The sequence below is a fragment of the Sceloporus occidentalis genome, unplaced genomic scaffold (genome assembly GCF_023333645.1).
Source record: "Sceloporus occidentalis isolate IW3139 unplaced genomic scaffold, rSceOcc1.0.p SCAF_2, whole genome shotgun sequence".
Taxonomy (NCBI): Eukaryota; Metazoa; Chordata; class Lepidosauria; order Squamata; family Phrynosomatidae; genus Sceloporus; species Sceloporus occidentalis.
In genome coordinates this window covers 125,616,420-125,634,231 of record NW_028316982.1, presented here as the reverse complement: position 1 = coordinate 125,634,231, position 17,812 = coordinate 125,616,420, and the positions used below count along the sequence as shown (strand labels likewise).

At 41.8% G+C, this 17,812-nt stretch overlaps 1 protein-coding gene across 6 annotated transcripts in view; it reads left to right on the top strand.

The window, feature by feature from the left end:
• The window catches only part of LOC149318990 (inhibitor of nuclear factor kappa-B kinase subunit alpha-like), a 79,919-nt gene that overhangs the window by 4,883 nt on the left and 57,224 nt on the right, over nucleotides 1-17,812 (top strand). For all 6 annotated transcript variants that reach the window (XM_089510878.1, XM_089510876.1, XM_089510879.1 and 3 more), the window contains exons 3-5: nucleotides 5,656-5,770; nucleotides 12,002-12,071; nucleotides 12,901-12,989. In XM_089510878.1, the coding sequence (XP_089367004.1) occupies nucleotides 5,656-5,770; nucleotides 12,002-12,071; nucleotides 12,901-12,989 (274 nt within the window). The remainder of the gene's footprint in view (nucleotides 1-5,655; nucleotides 5,771-12,001; nucleotides 12,072-12,900; nucleotides 12,990-17,812) is intronic.

Sequence of the window (17,812 nt, the reverse complement as noted above, 5' to 3'; positions counted from 1 at the left end):
AACCTGTCCGGAAAATGAGCCACATCGAGTGTATTTACCTGACACTGAAGGCTAAGGACAGTCTGGGGATTCTGTTGGTCTACCGTCCACCCCGTGGCCTAACAGACTCCCTGGCCGAGCTGACACAGCTGGTCTCTGAGCTGGCGCTGGAGTCCCCCAGACTACTTGTTCTGGGGGACCTCAACGTCCCCTTTGAGGCCGGCTTAACAGATCTAACAGGTGCAGCTCGGGAGTTCATGGCTTCCATGACAGCCATGGGCCTGTCCCAATTAGTCTTGGGTCTGACACATTGTGCTGGTAATACACTCAATGTGGTTTTTGCTACGGAGCAGGAGCAGCCGTGGGCAGAGGTAACTGAAATCTCTGCTCTGTCGTGGACGGACCATTTTCTGGTCAAGGTGGGACCCAGATCCCCCCCCGGGGGTGGAGGACCTATTAAGATGGTCTGCCCTCGAAAGCTGATGGAACCCAAAAGGTTCCAAGAAGCTTTAGAGAGACTTATGATTGGGACTGACAACAACTCTGTCGAAGCCTTGGTCGATACCTGGAACAATGACATTACCAAGGCTATAGACAGTATCACTCCCGAGCGTCCTTTTTGACCCGCTTCGAATAAAAAATCTTGCAACGACTAGAGTGCCGCTGGTGGAAACATCAGCACTTATCCGACAAGACACTCCTTGAGAACTTATTGTATCTTCCTATGCTGCATGTATCGCGTCTGCAGAGTCCTGCCCAGCAGAGCTGTTCAGAGCGGTTAGAGAGCTGACGCAACCGCCTACCACCCTGAACCCCTTGCTTCAACCAACTCTAGCCTGCTGTGATGCTTTCAGTGACTTTTTTACAGATAAAATCTCTCAGATAAGGGCTGATCTTGATGCCAGCTTTTTCACAGAATCAGTAAGAGAGGTGTCCAGAGACTCTTAGACTGGATCACCTTGAGTTTGTGAGTACTGATGAAGTGAACAAGCTCCTTGAAAGTGTAAGGAGGACGACGTGCGCCCTCGATCCTTGCCCATGGTGGATGACCATCCAAGGAGGGGATGCTATGACTACATTATTACAATCAATAATTAATGCATCCTTTAGGGAGGGCAAATTTCCATCACAACTAAAATTGGCAGTGGTTAAACCGCTTTTAAAAAAGCCCTTCCTAGATCCCCTGGAGAGAAACAACTATAGACCGGTCTCCCTATTACCATTCTTGGGCAAGGTGATCGAGAGAGCAGTCGCCCTCCAACTCCAGGCTGTCTTGGATGAAACCGATTATCTGGACCCATTTCAAACCAGCTCCAGGGCGGGATATGGAGTGGAGACAGCCATGGTCGCCTTAATCGATGACCTCCGTCTGGGCACAGATGGGGGAAGTGTGACCCTGTTAGTGCTCTTGGACATCTCAGTGGCTTTCTATACCATTAACCATGGTATCCTTCTGGAGCGCCTGAGAGAGTTGGGTATAGGGGCACTGCGCTCCATTGGCTCTGATCCTACCTCTCGGGCTGGTTCCAGATGGTGAGCCTGGGGGACAGTTGCTCTTCCAGAAAAGAGCTAACATCTGGCATCCCTCGAGGCGCCATTCTGTCCCCCATGCTATTTAACATTTACATGAAACCACTGGGAGAGATCATCCAGAGACATGGGGCGCGGGGTTATCAGTACGCTGATGACACCCAAATATGTTTCTCTATGTCCCCGACTGTTACAGTGACTATCGATGACTTCTCCCCTCTGAATCCCTGCCTTGAGTCAGTAATGGGCTGGATGAGGAAAAACAAACTCCAGCTGAATCCAGAGAAAACGGAGGTACTTGCCATAGGTTCCTTAGGTCCAGGGAGGGAAATTTGTCCACCACTCCTTGATGGGGTCACAGTTCCCCTGAAGGATGGAGTTCGCAGTTTGGGAGTACTTCTGTATCCGTCTCTACATTTGTCATCTCAACTGGATGCGACGGGCAGAAGTGCTTGGTACCAACTTCGGTTGATACGCCAACTGCGACCCTCCCTCAACCGAAAGGACCTTGAAGCTGTAGTGCATGCTCTGGTAATCTCTCGTCTTGACTTCTTCAATGCGCTCTACATGGGGCTACCCCTTTATCAAGTTCGGAAGCTTCAACTAGTGCAAAATACGACAGCCAGGTTGGTCACTAGTTCTTTGAGACTTGACCATATAACACTTATCTTGAAAGATCTACACTGGCTCCCAGTTAGCTTCCAGGCACAATACAAGGTGTTGGTCATCACCTTTAAAGTCCTACATGGCTTGGGTCCGGGTTACTTACGGGATCACATCTACCTATACAATCCGCCCCGCACTGTTAGAACAAGTGGGAAGAATTTGTTGGAGATACCAGCATCCAAACATGTTTCTACTTCCCTAAAGGCATTCAGTATAGCTGCCCCTAGACTTTGGAATGGACTCCCAGAGGAGACCGGCCTTGTTACATCCTTACAAACCTTCAAGAAGGTGGTAAAGGCAGAGCTCTTTCACCGCACTTATCCTCCTGACCGCCTATGAAGATCACTAGCATGGAACAAGACCAGCTGCCCCTGTGATTGATTGTTGTTAAAGTTTTCAGGTTTTTATGTTTTTGTGTTCTTATGCTTTTATTCTTTTAACTGTGGTTTTAATGGTGCAGTAACTAATGCTGCAGTATTGTAATTGTAATTTTAACCTTGTTGTGATCCCGCTTCGATCCATTGGGAGAAGTGGGAAGATAGAAATAAAAATTATTATTATTAGTAGTAAAAGAAGCACCAGCCCACCTCTATTCTCTCAACTGTGGTGCTGCTTCTGGCCCATTTGAATGCTTGGACAGGTAAATAGCAGCATTCTTTGGCATAATTTTCCTTTCCTTCATCTTTTACATCCTTTGCTGTATGCCTCTAAGTTTTACCCTCAACTTATACAGGGATCATATAAAAATTCATAATTTTGGCCCCAAAACCTGCCCTCGGCTTATACATGAGGTCAACTTACAGTCAAGTATATTCAGGTATATTTTAGGCAGATCCAGAAGTGGTTAAACAACCATATTCAACAAGTGCTTATTAGGCATCATTATTATTATTAATATTAACCTTTATTTATAAAGTGCTGTAAATTTACACAGTGCTGTAATTACCTGTCTTATATTGCCTTTTGTCTCTTGTCCCCAAATTGTCAAGGAGAAGAGTGCCCTTTGCCTGCATTGAGATCCCTCCAAAACAACTGAATTACAAGAGAAACAACATTTGTTACAAAATGTAGGCCTGTGACTCTACCATCATCACTTTTCTTCTCCTCTATGAGTTTTAAATATCTCTTGCCTGATGAAGGAGCCAGTGAAGCTTTGAAAGCTTACGTTATGTATTTTGTGCATTATGGTTCGCCAGTAAAGATCTTGACCTTATGTAGATTTGGGATTTTGTTGTATTTTGCTGTATGGTCAGTATGGATACCCCTGAATACGTTCTTTAGGAGCAATCTCACAACTGCCTCTTTTTAAAGATGCCTGGGACTATTACCTCTCTTTGTAAGGCATTTACTGCCTTGACCTAGCTGACTGATGCCCACATGGTAGAGATGTTTAGTTAAGAAGCATATGGGCTGATCAAACAGTTGTTAGACATAGTTTTTTATGGGTTTTTTCAGGCTATGTGGCCATGTTCTAGAAGAGTTTATTCCTGACATTTTGCCTGCATCTGTGATTGGCATCTTCAGAGACTTTCTATGGATAGACTAGCTTTCACAGTGGCTAGATTAAATGTTCTTCCATCAGCATTACTGGAGGGTAAATTTAGTAAGACTCCTGTTCATGAGCGAACATGCCCCTGTAACTCAGGAGATACAGAAAATGTTGGACACGTATTGTTTCATTGCCCTTTTTATGACAATGCTCGCAGAGATTTGATCACTCCTATACTTTTGAATGTACCTGGGAGATCTGAAGTTTTTTATTTAAGTTATCTATTATCAGACTGGAACTCACATATAACATATAAAGTTGCACAATTTTCTGCACTAGCAATCACTTGTAGGAAAAGAACAACTGATCAAAGTTAAACACGTAATATTGTGTCATGTCTGGTACTGCATGTCTGGTTAAAATCTGATATTGCTAATCTACCTTTATTATTTCTAGCTTAAGGGCGGAAATCCATAAAGGTTTATTTTTATTTTTTTTATTTTATTTTAAATGAAGCTATCTTAAATGTAACAGAAATTAATTATTTACATTTCTAGTTGACAGATTTTTATCCCAAGCAATCTTTTTATGTGTATTATTTATTTTTCTATGTTATATTTTATATTGATGCTGGTCTTTGGCCATAATAAAGAATTTCATACTTCATACTTTCATGGAACAATGGATGCAAGCTACAGGAAAAGAGATTCTGTCTCAAAATCAGGAAGAATTATAAATTCAATTATTATAATATTGACTAAGAAACTAGATTGTTGTAACTATGATTATAAGCTAATATACCCTCTAGGAAACGTTACAGTATAAGAGAATTATTATTTAAAACCTCAAGGAAAACTTAGGTGAGTTACAGACTGCCTTCAAGGGGGCGGTCTGCCGCCGCCATTCGCTGCGGAGGGAAGCCCCAGTGGCCAGACCGCGAGGCTTCCCGGCGCAGCGAAAAAGGAGCGCCGAAATGGCGCTCCTTTTCAAAACGCGGAAGTGGTGCTGCGAGGGGCAAAGCGCGCCCTCGCGGCATCACTTCCGCACCGCCATTTACAACACACTCCGCACGTGTTGGGACCAGGGCCAGTTAGGAAGGGGCAACTCTTCCTAGCCCTACCACGCCCCTTCCTAACCCTAGCACGCGCAGAGCGTGTCGTAAGTGGCAGTCTGTAACCCGCCTTAGTTTGGACATTTCGTAGTATAATAGTGGTATGTGGTATGAGTACATAAGTGTACCATATATAATGTATTAGCTTGCAAGTACTTTAAGTTCTCTTGATAGCTGATGTTGGGAAATAATGCTGACATAGATATAGTAAAACTTCTCTCATGTCATTATCTTGAAGCTAATTCAAAGCTAATTAGAGATGATACCAGAGACCACTATTATGATTATGTTATATAATAAAAAAGAAGTAGCGGAATTATCTATTTGATCAAGTTTGGTATGACTAATCAGGAAGCAATCTGTTTATAAGAACACTATGACTTGCTTTTTATTTGTTTTTGTTAACAGATCGTGCATAGTGTCTGTGTATATGAATTGTTTGTAGGTACTGTGTTATTTGGTATTATGTATTGTAATTGTTTTTCATATTAAATAAAACATTTTAAAATAAAAAAATGAAGAATGTCCTGACAGTTAGAGCTTTTTCAACCAGAGCTCTTACTGTCAGGATATTCTTCCTAATTTTGAGACAGAATCTCCACCTCTGAGAGTGGTGGAGCCTCCTTCTTTGGAAGTCTTTAAACAGAGGCTGGATGGCCATCTGTCCGGGGTGCTTTGCTTGTGAGTTTCAGCATGGCAGAATGGGGTTGGACTGGATGGCCATTGAAGTCTCTTCAAACTATGATTCTATGATTTCATTTATTCCAGTTTCAACACAAAATGTTGATATTGTGAAATTTCCAGCTACCCATAAGGAAATCACTGTACGTAGATTGAGTATTTTCTGAATACATAGTATTTATTTCTCCCACTTCTTTAGGCTGAACCACCCCAATATTGTAAAAGCCTGTGAAGTGCCTGAAGAAATGAATTTCCTTGTTAATGATGTTCCACTATTGGCAATGGAATATTGCTCCAAGGGAGATCTCAGGAAGGTAAGACTTATCTCTAACTACGTGACTGTAGCTTGGCTTTCAGTTTGTTGTACAAAGCTGATGTATTCCTTACTCTTTCCATGCAGTTAACTTTCCTGACAGCTTTCTGTTGGAATTTGGTATACAGCGCCCAAAGTATGTGGAATGGGGGAAAGCCCAAGGCTAAGGCCTCCAAAGATGACATACAACCAACGAGCTGTAGATGTTTTGGAGGTGTTTTGCCCTGTTAGTTTCCTTTCCCGTGACAGTGCTACTTAGGATACATAAATCAAATTCTGCTTGCAAACAGGACAAACAAGATGTCTCTGTAGATTACCACACTACACTCTTATAGTGCTGCAATTCCACTTTGGCTGCTTCCTGTGGCATTCTGGGATTTGCAGTTGAGGGAAAAGCATTTCAGATTCTCAGCTAGAGAGCTCTTAAGCCTTATAGAACTACAAACCCCAGAATGCAACAGGAGACAGCCAGAGCCATAAAAGTGGAATAGCAGCACTATGAAAGTGTAGTGCAGTAATCTCTTATGTGTATGCTCTGTTTACAAATATTTGTTTAGTGAATTGTTCGGAATCTAATTGGGCTTACAAGTGGCACATGAGTATGACATCCTAATACACTCAATTTGAACACATAATTGGGCTGCTACCCAGACATCATCTGTTCATTGGCCTGACCAGAAATGAATTGTCCTGGGGTACAGGGTGCTGGAGGCAGGTCATCCATGCACACCATGTATATCTGCATTGAATTGTTCTGCTGCTAGCAGAGGCAAGGAAACAGCAATCCTAAATGGTGAGGGGGTAAGGTTAAATCATTATCAAACCATAGAAATCTACTGAATCCTTAGATCATCCACCAGCTCTTCCTTAGGTCTCAGGACAAGTCAGATGTTCTTCGCCTTAACTTTCCTTCGTTTCTATTTTCTCTTAGCCATTTTATCCCTTCCTTTCTTTCTCCATGTTTTGCTTACAGACAACTTGTTTTTCTTTCTAGACTGTTATTTCTCCCCACCCACTTTTGTCTGCGTCTGACAGCTGTGGGGAAAGTAACTTGTAAATTCTCTACTCTTTAGAGTATTTAGACAATGCCTGGGGGTACTGTATGCTGATGGATGCCAAAGTGATTTTTACTATCCTTTGAGAGTTGTTTGATTCATCTGCTTTTACTACTGATTCAGGGCTTGCAATGGGAAACCCAGATGGGAATTGTGATGGAGTGCTTTAAAGCTGGCTAGTTTGGGGGGGTGAAGGGAAGCTTGATCGCCAGTTGCCAGGCAACAGAGAACAAAGGAGTGAAATCCAGCCCAGCTGTTTTGATGGAAGGAGCCTCCTGACAAGAGGGGAAATTTTTAAAAACACAAAGTCAGTTGTGGCAGTTAACTCTGGTTTGGTTCAGTTATTTTGGCCTGGATGGTGGCTATACTTAGGGAAAGAGAGTACAATAAATAAACGAGACTACGTGTGAAAGGGATCTGGGAGTCCAAGTAGACCACAAGTTGAACAAGAGTCAACAGTGCGATGCAGCAGCTAACAACACCAATGCAATTTTAGGCTGCATCAGTAAAAGTATAGTATCTAGATCAAGGGAAGTAATAGTGCCACTCTATTCTGCTTTGGTCAGGCCCCACCTGGAATATTGTGTCCAGTTCTGGGCGCCACAATTTAAAAAGGATGTTGAAAAACTGGAACGTGTCCAAAGGAGGGTGTCCTATGAGGAACTACTTAAGGAGCTGGGGATGTTTAGTCTGGAGAAGAGAAGGTTAAGCGGTGATATGATAGCCCTGTTTAAATATTTGAAGAGATGTCATATTGAGGAGGGAGAAAGCTTGTTTTCTGCTGCTCCAGAGACTAGGACCCGGAGCAATGGATGCAAGCTACAAGAAAAGAGATTCCACCTCAACATTAGGAAGAACCTCCTGCCAGCAAGGGCTGTTCGACAGTGGAACAAACTCCCTCGGAGTGTAGTGGAGTCTCCTTCCTTAGAGGTCTTTAAAAAGAGGCTGGATGGCCATCTGTTGGGGATGCTTTGATTTAGATTTCCTGCATGGCAGGGGGTTGGATTGGATGAACATTGCGGTCTCTTCCAACTCTATGATTCTGTGATTCTAAAGAGTGTCTAAAAGCCTGCCAAGTGTTTAATGCTAATGTAACCATACTAAGCTTGAAGCTAATGCACACAAGACACTTTATTTCTGTTTCTCAATAAAAGTTACTGTTTACTTTTACAGTGCTTGACTCTGACTTGAAGTGATTATCATCAACAGTAAAGAAGAACAGACTTACCTAAAATATTGAGTGTAGTTTAGGGTGACACTTCGGGCCATATACACTTAGGGCTAGTGTTAAAAGGGTAAACGCAGGGCAAGCGTTAGTGACAGGGGGCCTTCTGAGGCTGGAAGCTAAAGGAAACTTGGCCTTTCAGATGGTCCTCCCATAGGAAGGAATCGTGATCTCTGATCTGAATTATTATTTATCAGACCAGTGCAAAGTTTTGCTAAGATACTTCTGCTTTGTGCATTGACAGGGAAAGTGTGGCCCTTTTGGTGCTCTTGGACATCTCAGAGGCCTTCAATACCATAGACCATGGTATCCTTCTGGAACGCCTGAGAGAGTTGGGAATCGCTGGCTCTGCTTTGCAGTGGCTATGTTCCTACCTCTTGGGCAGATTCCAGATGGTGATGCTGGGGGACAGCTGCTCCTCTATGAGAGAGCTGACATCTGGCGTCCCTCAAGGTGCCATTCTGTCCTCCATGCTGTTTAACATTTACATGAAGTCGCTGGGTGAGATCATCTGGAGACATGGGGCGGGGTGTTAGTACACTGATGACATCCAAATTTATTTCTCTATGTCTTGGACTGTTTTAGTGACCAAGGAGGGCATCTCCCCCCTGAATGACTGCCTGAAGCCAGTAATGGATTGGATGAGGGAAAATAGACTTAAACTGAATCCAAATAACACGGAGGTACTCGTGATAGGTAACCCCAATCCGGGTATGAGGATAAGTTCGCCAGTTCTAGATGGGGTCACACTTCCCCTGAAAGACTGCGTCCGCAGCTTAGGAGTGCTCCTGGATTTGCCGCTTCAACTGTCTTCTTGGATTGATGCGACAGCCAGGAGTGCCTGTTATCAGCTTCGGCTGATACGCCAGTTGCGCCCGTACCTGGAGCAGCGGAAGCTAGAAACGGTCATACATGCTCTAGTAACCTCTTGTCTTGATTTCTGCAATGTGCTCTACATGGGGCAACCTTTGTGCCACGTCCAGAAGCTCCAATTGATATAAAATATGGCAGCCAGACTGGTTGCAGGAAAATCCAAGTTTGACCATATTACATCTATTTTAAAATCACTACATTGGCTGCCTATTAGCCTCCGGGCACAGTACAAGGTGTTGGTTATCACCTATAAAGCCCTACATGGCCTGGGTCCAGTCTACTTGAAGGAACGCCTCCTCCCATACAATCCTTCCCATACTCTCTGATCCTCCAGGAAAAAACCTCTTACAATCTAGAACAGGGGTAGGCAACCTTTTTGAGCCGGGGGCCAGGTTGCTGTCCCTCAGACAACTGGGGGGCCGAAGCTGGGGGGTGGAGCTTCACCCTCCGGGGGTGGAGCCGCATGCCGGGGGTGGGGCTTCCACCCTCCAGGGGCGGAGCCGCATGCTGGGGGTGGAGGTTCCACCCTCCAGGGGTGGAGCCACATGCCAGGGGTGGAGCTTCCACCCTATGGGGCGGAGCTTCCACCGAAGCATCATCATCATTATCACCACCTCCACTACTATCATTGTTACAGCAGACCTTTCAGCAATAAATGCACCAAAAATACACAGAAATGCACTTTGGAAAGTCACACTCCTCCTCCTCTTTCTCCTCCTCCTGCTCTTTCTCATTGAGAGGGGATTTTGCACAAAGAACACCCAGGGCAAGTACTACTACTAATAATAATACTAATAAACTTACAAGCAAGAAAATTACTACAATGCAACTGAAAATAAACTGCAGCAAGCATGCACACAATTTCAACCCAGAAAAGCCACAAGGTGCTCAGAGGGGATTTTGCAGAAAGAACACCCAGGGCAAGTAGTAGTACTAATAATAATAATAATAATAATACTAATAAACTTACAAGCAAGGAAATTACTACAATGCAACTGAAAATAAACTGCAGCAAGCATGCACACAATTTCAACCCAGAAAAGCCACAGGATGCTGAGAGGGAAATTTGCAGAAAGAACACCCAGCTAACCCCCTCCCCCAGTGAACCGACCTCTGGCCTCGCTGTGGCTGCAGCTGCCGCTCTGGCTCCCTTTCTCCCTGGCTCTGCACTCCTTCTGCTTCCTCCTCCTCCTTTCCCTGCTCTTAGGGAGGAGGAGGAGGAGGGCAGAGAGCGAGGTGGAGCCTGCTGCAGGCCTACTGCAGCTCCTGGAGCCCTGTTGGAGTGCTCCAGGGGCTGCACCAGGCCTCCTACATGGGCGCCACCATTTTGTTTTTCAAAATGGCGGCCGAAATATCGTGTGACCTTTGACATCCTGAGGTCACGCGAGACTTCGGCCGCCATTTTGAAAAACAAAATGGCGCCCGGAGCGGCGAAAAACAGGGGGGAATCGGCGACAATCGGCGGCAGGACTGCTCGGGGGCCGCTTGGAAGGCCTTGGCGGGCCGGATCCGGCCCGCGGGCCGCAGGTTGCCTACCCCTGATCTAGAAAGACCAGGCTGGCGGTGACCTCCCGGAGGTCCTCCTCTGTCACCGCTCCAAAAACTTGGAATGACCTGATGGAAGAGATTCGCCAATTATCCTCACTCGAGGCTTTTAAAAAGGCGACAAAAACCTTTCTCTTCCGGCAGGCCTTCCCCGATTGATAATGTCCAGAACCAACTGAATCCCCTCCTTTTATTATTTTTCTTATTTGTTGTTTGTTTATTAATTTTGCCATATTGTTATGTATTTTTAACCATGTTTTATTGTTTAATTTTATACTTGTGGGGCTTGTTGTTTTTATTGTTTTATATTGTATAAACTCTACTGTTACCCGCCTCGATCCTCAAAGCGGAAGAGGCGGGATATAAATAGATTTATTATTATTATTATTATTATTATTATTATTATTATTCTCATGTGAATTCAAATTAGTGTCCTCCATGCCTGACCACTATGACGTCTCTGTGGAGTTCACTAGGTAATAAATGGCGCTACACACTTCTCAGATCAAGTTGAATTAGCAGACCCATTAGTGGCAGCTTTATGGGACTTATCCAGGGAATTAATACAGCCAGCCTTCCTCAGCCAAAGATAAATTTTGCTTGATCATTGGTTGTCCCTTTGTGGGCCCTGCTAGGCTTGCTGGTTTCAGTGTGTGCTTTCCACTCCTGTTTTTAACACACATACACACACACACTCTCTCTCTCTCTCTCTCACACACACACACACACAATGTTATATTTAAACATAGCAGGGGGTTGTCATGCTGGAAAAGAGTTATGTTTATTTTAGGGTGGGATTAGGTATGGCTAGAGGAGGAAGTTATAATGTCAATGGGCAGTGCCAGATGATGTCCACTGATACTAATGCCTGGGACTGAAGAATCCTGAAGCCATCTGTGTCTATTGTCAAGCAAAAGGCCATAGTGCAGTGGTTCTCAAACATGAGACTTAGAGGCTGTGATCCCTCCTTCTCTTCCTTTTCTTCTCAACCTTTTTTATGTGTAAAATTTACAAATATGTTAAGTTGAATATTGAATTTACATAAATAAAACTATTTTAAATAGTAAGATTTTATTTCCTTATAAAATGTTAAAATATGGATATACATGAATGTGCGAATGAAAATACACATACTAAATAAATACAATATTTTTATTTATCTGCTACATTTTGTGTGGGGGAGCACAGCGTCTGCATGTAGATGTAAAGAGGAGTCCCAAGGGAAAAAAGGTTTAAGTACTGGCATAGTGGATGAATGGAAGGATGAGTAATAGCTTTTATGCTTGCTGGTGCCTCTCTGTTTTAAGCTGAATAGGTTTAACAGCTGAGACACTCTTAAGTTGCACTTACAGTTGATTACTTGAAGAGGTGCTTATCTTGGATTGTCAGAGTCCTCCTTCTGTTTATCTATTGCATTCATGAACAACTGCTTGCTTATAAAATGTTTGCTTCTTTGAAGTATTTGTACTGATTACTGAGCATTTAATAATATTTCCCTTTTCTAATTCAAATATTGTTTGTTCTTTCTTTTTAGCTGTTGAACTTACCTGAAAATTGTTGTGGTCTTAAGGAAAGCCAGATACTTTCCCTTCTTAGTGACATTGGTATGTCAGTTGTGGTCTATTTGTTTTTATAACAACCCCACCACCCCCACGAGATTCTCAGTTCATTTTGTCTCAAAGCTTGTGTTTTTAAATTCTGGAAAGACTGGATACATTCTAAATACTTATTATTTTAATTTTACAAGATGTTTATGATAGTCTTACTTCTTAATTTGTATAATTGGTTCTGATGGTAGTATGTGAATTTAAAATTAGTTTGAATTCACCAGATTGAGAATATATTTGCTATGAGTTAGAATGAATGAGTATAAAAAGTTGGAGGTGGCCTCCCAAAGGGTAGAAACTTAGGAGCTATTAAGAGGGGTAAGGAAAGGACAAGAACAAAATGGAGAGGAAAGCCAGCTGGCCTCTCTGCTCCTAGAGTGCAGCGTAGTGACCTCTTGGTTCTGAAGAAATAGTTTCATTCCTTTAAAGTAGTGCTGAGCTGAGAGAGGCCTGCAGATTGGTGGATGAGACCTTTGGGGATATGATGACCTTTGTCTCACTCCAGAGTAACAGCTTGTGGCATTTCCTAGGAGAGGGATGCTAAACCCACCATGTTTCAAAAACTGAGTTCTAGACATAATATTGGGCGACAGCTGGGAAATTATTTTGTTTTTTATCTAAACAAGGCTGTTTTAAAAAATATTGATAATGGAATGCAGACTGACTATTATACAAGAACTGAAAAATTGCACAAGAGTAATTACAATACTAATTTCATTCTTCCTTATCAATTGCTGCTTAGATATGTTGTAGATTGGGCTAGATTTATGCTAAACTTGTTTTTCCCCCTCTCAAAATGTCTTTTTCAAAAATATATGATCTACAGGGTCTGGTATCCACTACTTACATGAAAACAGAATAATACATAGAGATCTAAAACCTGAAAATATAGTTCTTCAGGATGAAGGTGGGAAGGTAAGTGAAGTATAGTGCATAACTCAAATAGCACATCTGTAAATTTCCTTAATTTTACTTTGGCTGGATAGAACAAGAATTTGTGGATTATCACCTGCAGTAATTCCCAAAATTTAGTCCTCCAGATGTTTTGGACTTAAGCTCCCAGAATTCCTGACTGTTTGTCAGGTTGGCTGGGGCTTCTGAGATTTGAACTCCAAAATAGTTGGAGGTCCAACATTTGGTAATCATTGACCTATAGTCTAAATTGAATGTTTTTATTGGTATTCTACAAGCATGCCCATGTTAGAAGGGATAAATAAATAATAAAATAAATAAAACTTCAATTTATATCCCGCTTTTTGTTACCACAATCAAAGCGGTGTACAACCTTTAAAACTACAATATATACAATTCCCCCCCCCCCCCCTTAAAAAAGGATTAAACAATCCTATCCATTAAAATTACAGGCAATAAAATCTAAAAACAGTAATACAATAATAAAATAATGGTGCGCAGAGACTTCACTTATATATGTCTGTTGGGGGAGTGTTACGTGGCTGGGTTCTATTCTGGGAAGGCCTGCCGGAAGAGATCCATCTTGACAGTTTTCTTGAAGCTCTCTAGGTTGGTAATTTGACGGATCTCGTCTGGCAGGCCATTCCATAAAGTGGGAGTGATCGCGGAAAAAGTCCTTTGGGAGGTCGCCGTCAATCTGGTCTTTATGGACTGCAACAAATTCCTCCCAGAGGATCTGAGTGCACGGGGCGGATTGTATGGAAGGAAGCGATCCCTTAAGTAGGTTGGGCCCAAGCCATGGAGGGCTTTAAAGGTAATGACCAACACCTTGTACTGTGCCTGGAAACGAATAGGCAGCCAGTGGAGTGATGGAGAACATACACAGCTTTGACATGGGTCTGTTTAAGAACTGCTGTATATATTTAGTGGACAGGACTTAAAACCAGCTGGTGAGAGAGAACAAAACGTTGATGATTTCAAGACCACTATACCAACTCTTTTCTGGCCATCTTCCGTAAAATGGGGTGAAATAATGTAATTAGCACTGTTGAGAAGAAATGCTGCTGGATAATGGTGTAAACAGAAAAGATGGAGTTGGGAGGATTGCTCAGAATTTAGAGGGCACTAGCTATGCCCTGGTCAAATTCTTCATAAGTTTCCTACAAAAAGGCTGATGCAGGTGTATATATGGTCAAGGAGCATTGTGAAAGGTATTTTCCTTGGATGTGATCCCAAAATGTAAAAATGAATACATTTTGTATCCGTAGATTCTGCATCCGCAGATTCAGCCATCCATGGCTTGAACATATCTAAAATGTTGTAAAAAGCAAATCTTGATTTTGCCATTTTATATAAGGGACACCATTTTACTATGCCATTGTATATAATGGGACTCAAGCATCCATGGATTTTGATATCCCTGGGGGATTCTGGAATGAAACCCCAGCAGATACCAAGGGCCCACTGTATTGTTGCTTCTTATAAGCAACTTTGCCCCCTATGTTTGTAAAGCATATTCCTTAGCAGTTTGGGTACATATGAATGGGATCTGTTTTTTAAATTACTTTTTTTTTAATTTAGATTTTAAACACATAAAACAACAATACACCCTCCCTCCCTCCAAAAGTAGTTAACTGTAATTAGTTATCACAGCCTTACATATCTTCACCTAATATGTTTACATCAAGTCCAGACACTGCTCATGGGTCTATGTTTACATCAAGCGGTGGACTTGTGAAGCCGCTGGAGGAGCGGAGTATCCTGGGTGGTGGTGGTCAGCAGCGGTGGCGGCGGACTTCTAAAATGGGTCCACCTAATCGGCTTCATCCAAGACAAGCTGGAGCTGGAAGGCAACTGCCCTCTCGATCAACTTGCCCAGAGACTGGTCTATAATTGGTCCTCCCCAAGGGATCCAGGGAGGGTTTTTTTAGAAATGGTCTTCCTATTGCTTGTTTAAGTTTAGATGGAAATATTCCCTCCCTAAAGGATGCATTGATTATGAGTTGTAATAATGTTTTCATTGTATCCCCTCCCTGGACGGTCAACCATGATGGGCAAAGATCGAGGGGGCACGTTGTCCTCCTTACACTTCCAAGAATCTTGTCCACTTCATTGGTATTTACAGACTCAAAATGATCCAGTCTAATATAGTCCACAGAGTCACTGGACACCTCTCTTTCTGTTTCTGTTATAATGCCCGCATTCAGATCGACTCTTATCTGAGAGATTTTATCCACAAAAACGTCATTAAAAGCATCACAGTAGACTTTAGTTGGTTCCAATAAGAAGTTCAGGGTGGGAGACAGTTGGGTTAAGTCTTTAACAACCCTGAATATCTCTACTGGACAAGACTCTGCAGATGCAATAAGTGCAGCATAGAAGGAATTCTTTGCTGCATCTATTGCCACCCTGTAAGAATCCAATAAGTTCTCATGGAGTGTCTTGTCAGACCATTGAGCACCAACAGGGTCATATCTCTGATTGAATTTAATACAAATTTATAGTCGCTGTTTTCTCCCAATTTTCTTCAAGAAATTCAATTACTTTTCCCCATTCTTCAGCAAATTGTTCTTGGGTTCTATCTCTTAATGCCTGCGTCAATTTGTAAATCTCCATCCTATCGTATAATTTCAACAACCATTCTTATTTTGTTGGGATGTCTTCACATTTCCATTTTTGAGCAAAACACACTCGTGCAAGAGAAACTATATAAAATACAATCTTTTTGTGTTTATCTTTAACAACAATTCATCTCCAAATATCATTAATAAATAAAATTCTGGTTTTAGCTTCAATTTTACTTTCAAAATGTTACCAATGAGATCGTTAATCGTTGTCCAATAACATTTATCCCATTTACAAGTCCACCAACGGTGGTAAAAAGTGCCTATTTCCTTTTTGCACTTCCAGCAAGTATTGTTCTTTGTTTTATGAATCCTTGCGATTTTTTCTGGTGAGAGATACCATTGACAGAGCATTTTGAAGAAGTTTTCCCTCAAGTTTTGGGAGACGGTGTGATTCCATTCTTCCAGACTTTTTCCCATTGAGACATTTGAATAGGATGTCCAGTACTATTAGCCCATTTGATCATTTGATTTTTGAAGGTTTCATCTTCTGTGTCATATTTTAAAAGAATATTTCTTGAAATATTTCTAACTATTTAAACTGACTTTTAATTTTCCATGAATATAACATGATTATCAATTATCTGTCTGTCTATCTATCTATCTATCTATCTATCTATCTATCTAATTAAATTTGTAATATTTTCATATATATATAATATTTTCATATTATATATATATATTCATATATGTAACATGTTTAAAATGTATATTCCCTTTGAACTTGTAAACCGCTTTGATCTCCCAGGAAAAGCGGTATAGAAATAAATATTTTATTATTATTATTATTATTATTATATTTGTTTTATTTTCTTTTCTTATATTTCCTTCCTTTATCTAGTCTTTGTTTCTTTAATCCACTTTTATTTCTTTTTATCCTTTATTCTTGTTCTGTGTTCTTACATTTATTTTCTACCTTTATTAGTCTCATCTTTATATGTTAACTAATTTTTTCTAGTCTAAGGCGGGTTATAGACCGCCGCTTTGAGGTGGCCTGCCGCCGCCGCCGTTTGCTCCGTAAGGGAGCTGTCACAGCCACACTGTGCGGCTCCCTTGCGGAGCAAAAAAGAAGCTCCAAAATGGAGCTTCTTTCTGCGGCGCCTCTGTGACGTCGCGAGGCGCCGCGACATGTTCGGACGCACAGTGTCCGATACGTAAAGATGGCGGCGCCCGTATGAACAGGGCGCTGCCATCTTGTACGTATTCTATACGTACTAGGCTTAGGGGGTTGCGGAAGCACCGCCCCTTCCTAACCCTAGTACGTATAGAATACGTACTAAATGGCGGTCTGTAACCCGCCTATGTTATATTTCTTTTATTATTAAAGACCATTCACCATTAAATCTTTCTGTTGTTTTATTTCTGATTAGACTTGTCCATTGCAATATGGTCCAGTAATTTCCAATACCACTCTGTAACTGATTTCTTTTTTCCCCAACTTCTTGCATACATTACTTGTGTAGCTGTTAACATATAATAGAGCTTTTCTTCATACTTTCTATCTATTTCTTTATTAGGTAAAAGTATTCCTTGTTGACAAGATTGTCATGTCGTGTCTAACCATAGGGACTGGTGTTCATCTCCGTTACTAAGCCAAAGAGCCAGTATTGTCAGAGACAACTCTGTGATCATATGGCCAGCATGGTTGCACAGAACACCACTTACTTTCCCACCAAAGTGGCACCTATTTATCTACTCACATTTGCACGCTTTCAAACTTATAGATTGGCAGAAGCTGAGACTAGTGATGGGAGCTCACCCCATCATGCGGCACTTCTGCCTCACACTGCCAACCTGCTGATCTTACAGTCAACAGAGTCAGCGTCTTAACCACTTGAGCCACCACATCCCAATTTCTTCATAAGTTATACCTAAAATAAATAATTTTGGTTCTTTTTTAATTTGTATTCATAATATTTTCTGTAGTTCTGCATGGATTTGGGACCAAATGTTTTTCACAATTTCACACTGTTACCACATATGAATTAAAGAGCCCTTGTCTTTTCTACATTTCCAACACATTGTTATCTTTTTATTTATTTATTTATTTTGGATAGTCTTTCTGGTGTTAGATACTACCTAAACTGTAGCTTTATTTCATGCAAAAATTTAGAGTGTGTTTTAGTTTCTTTTTCCCATTTCTCAAATTTCCTCCCATTCCTCAAATTGGATTGGGCTGCCTAAATCCTGGGCCCAGCTAAA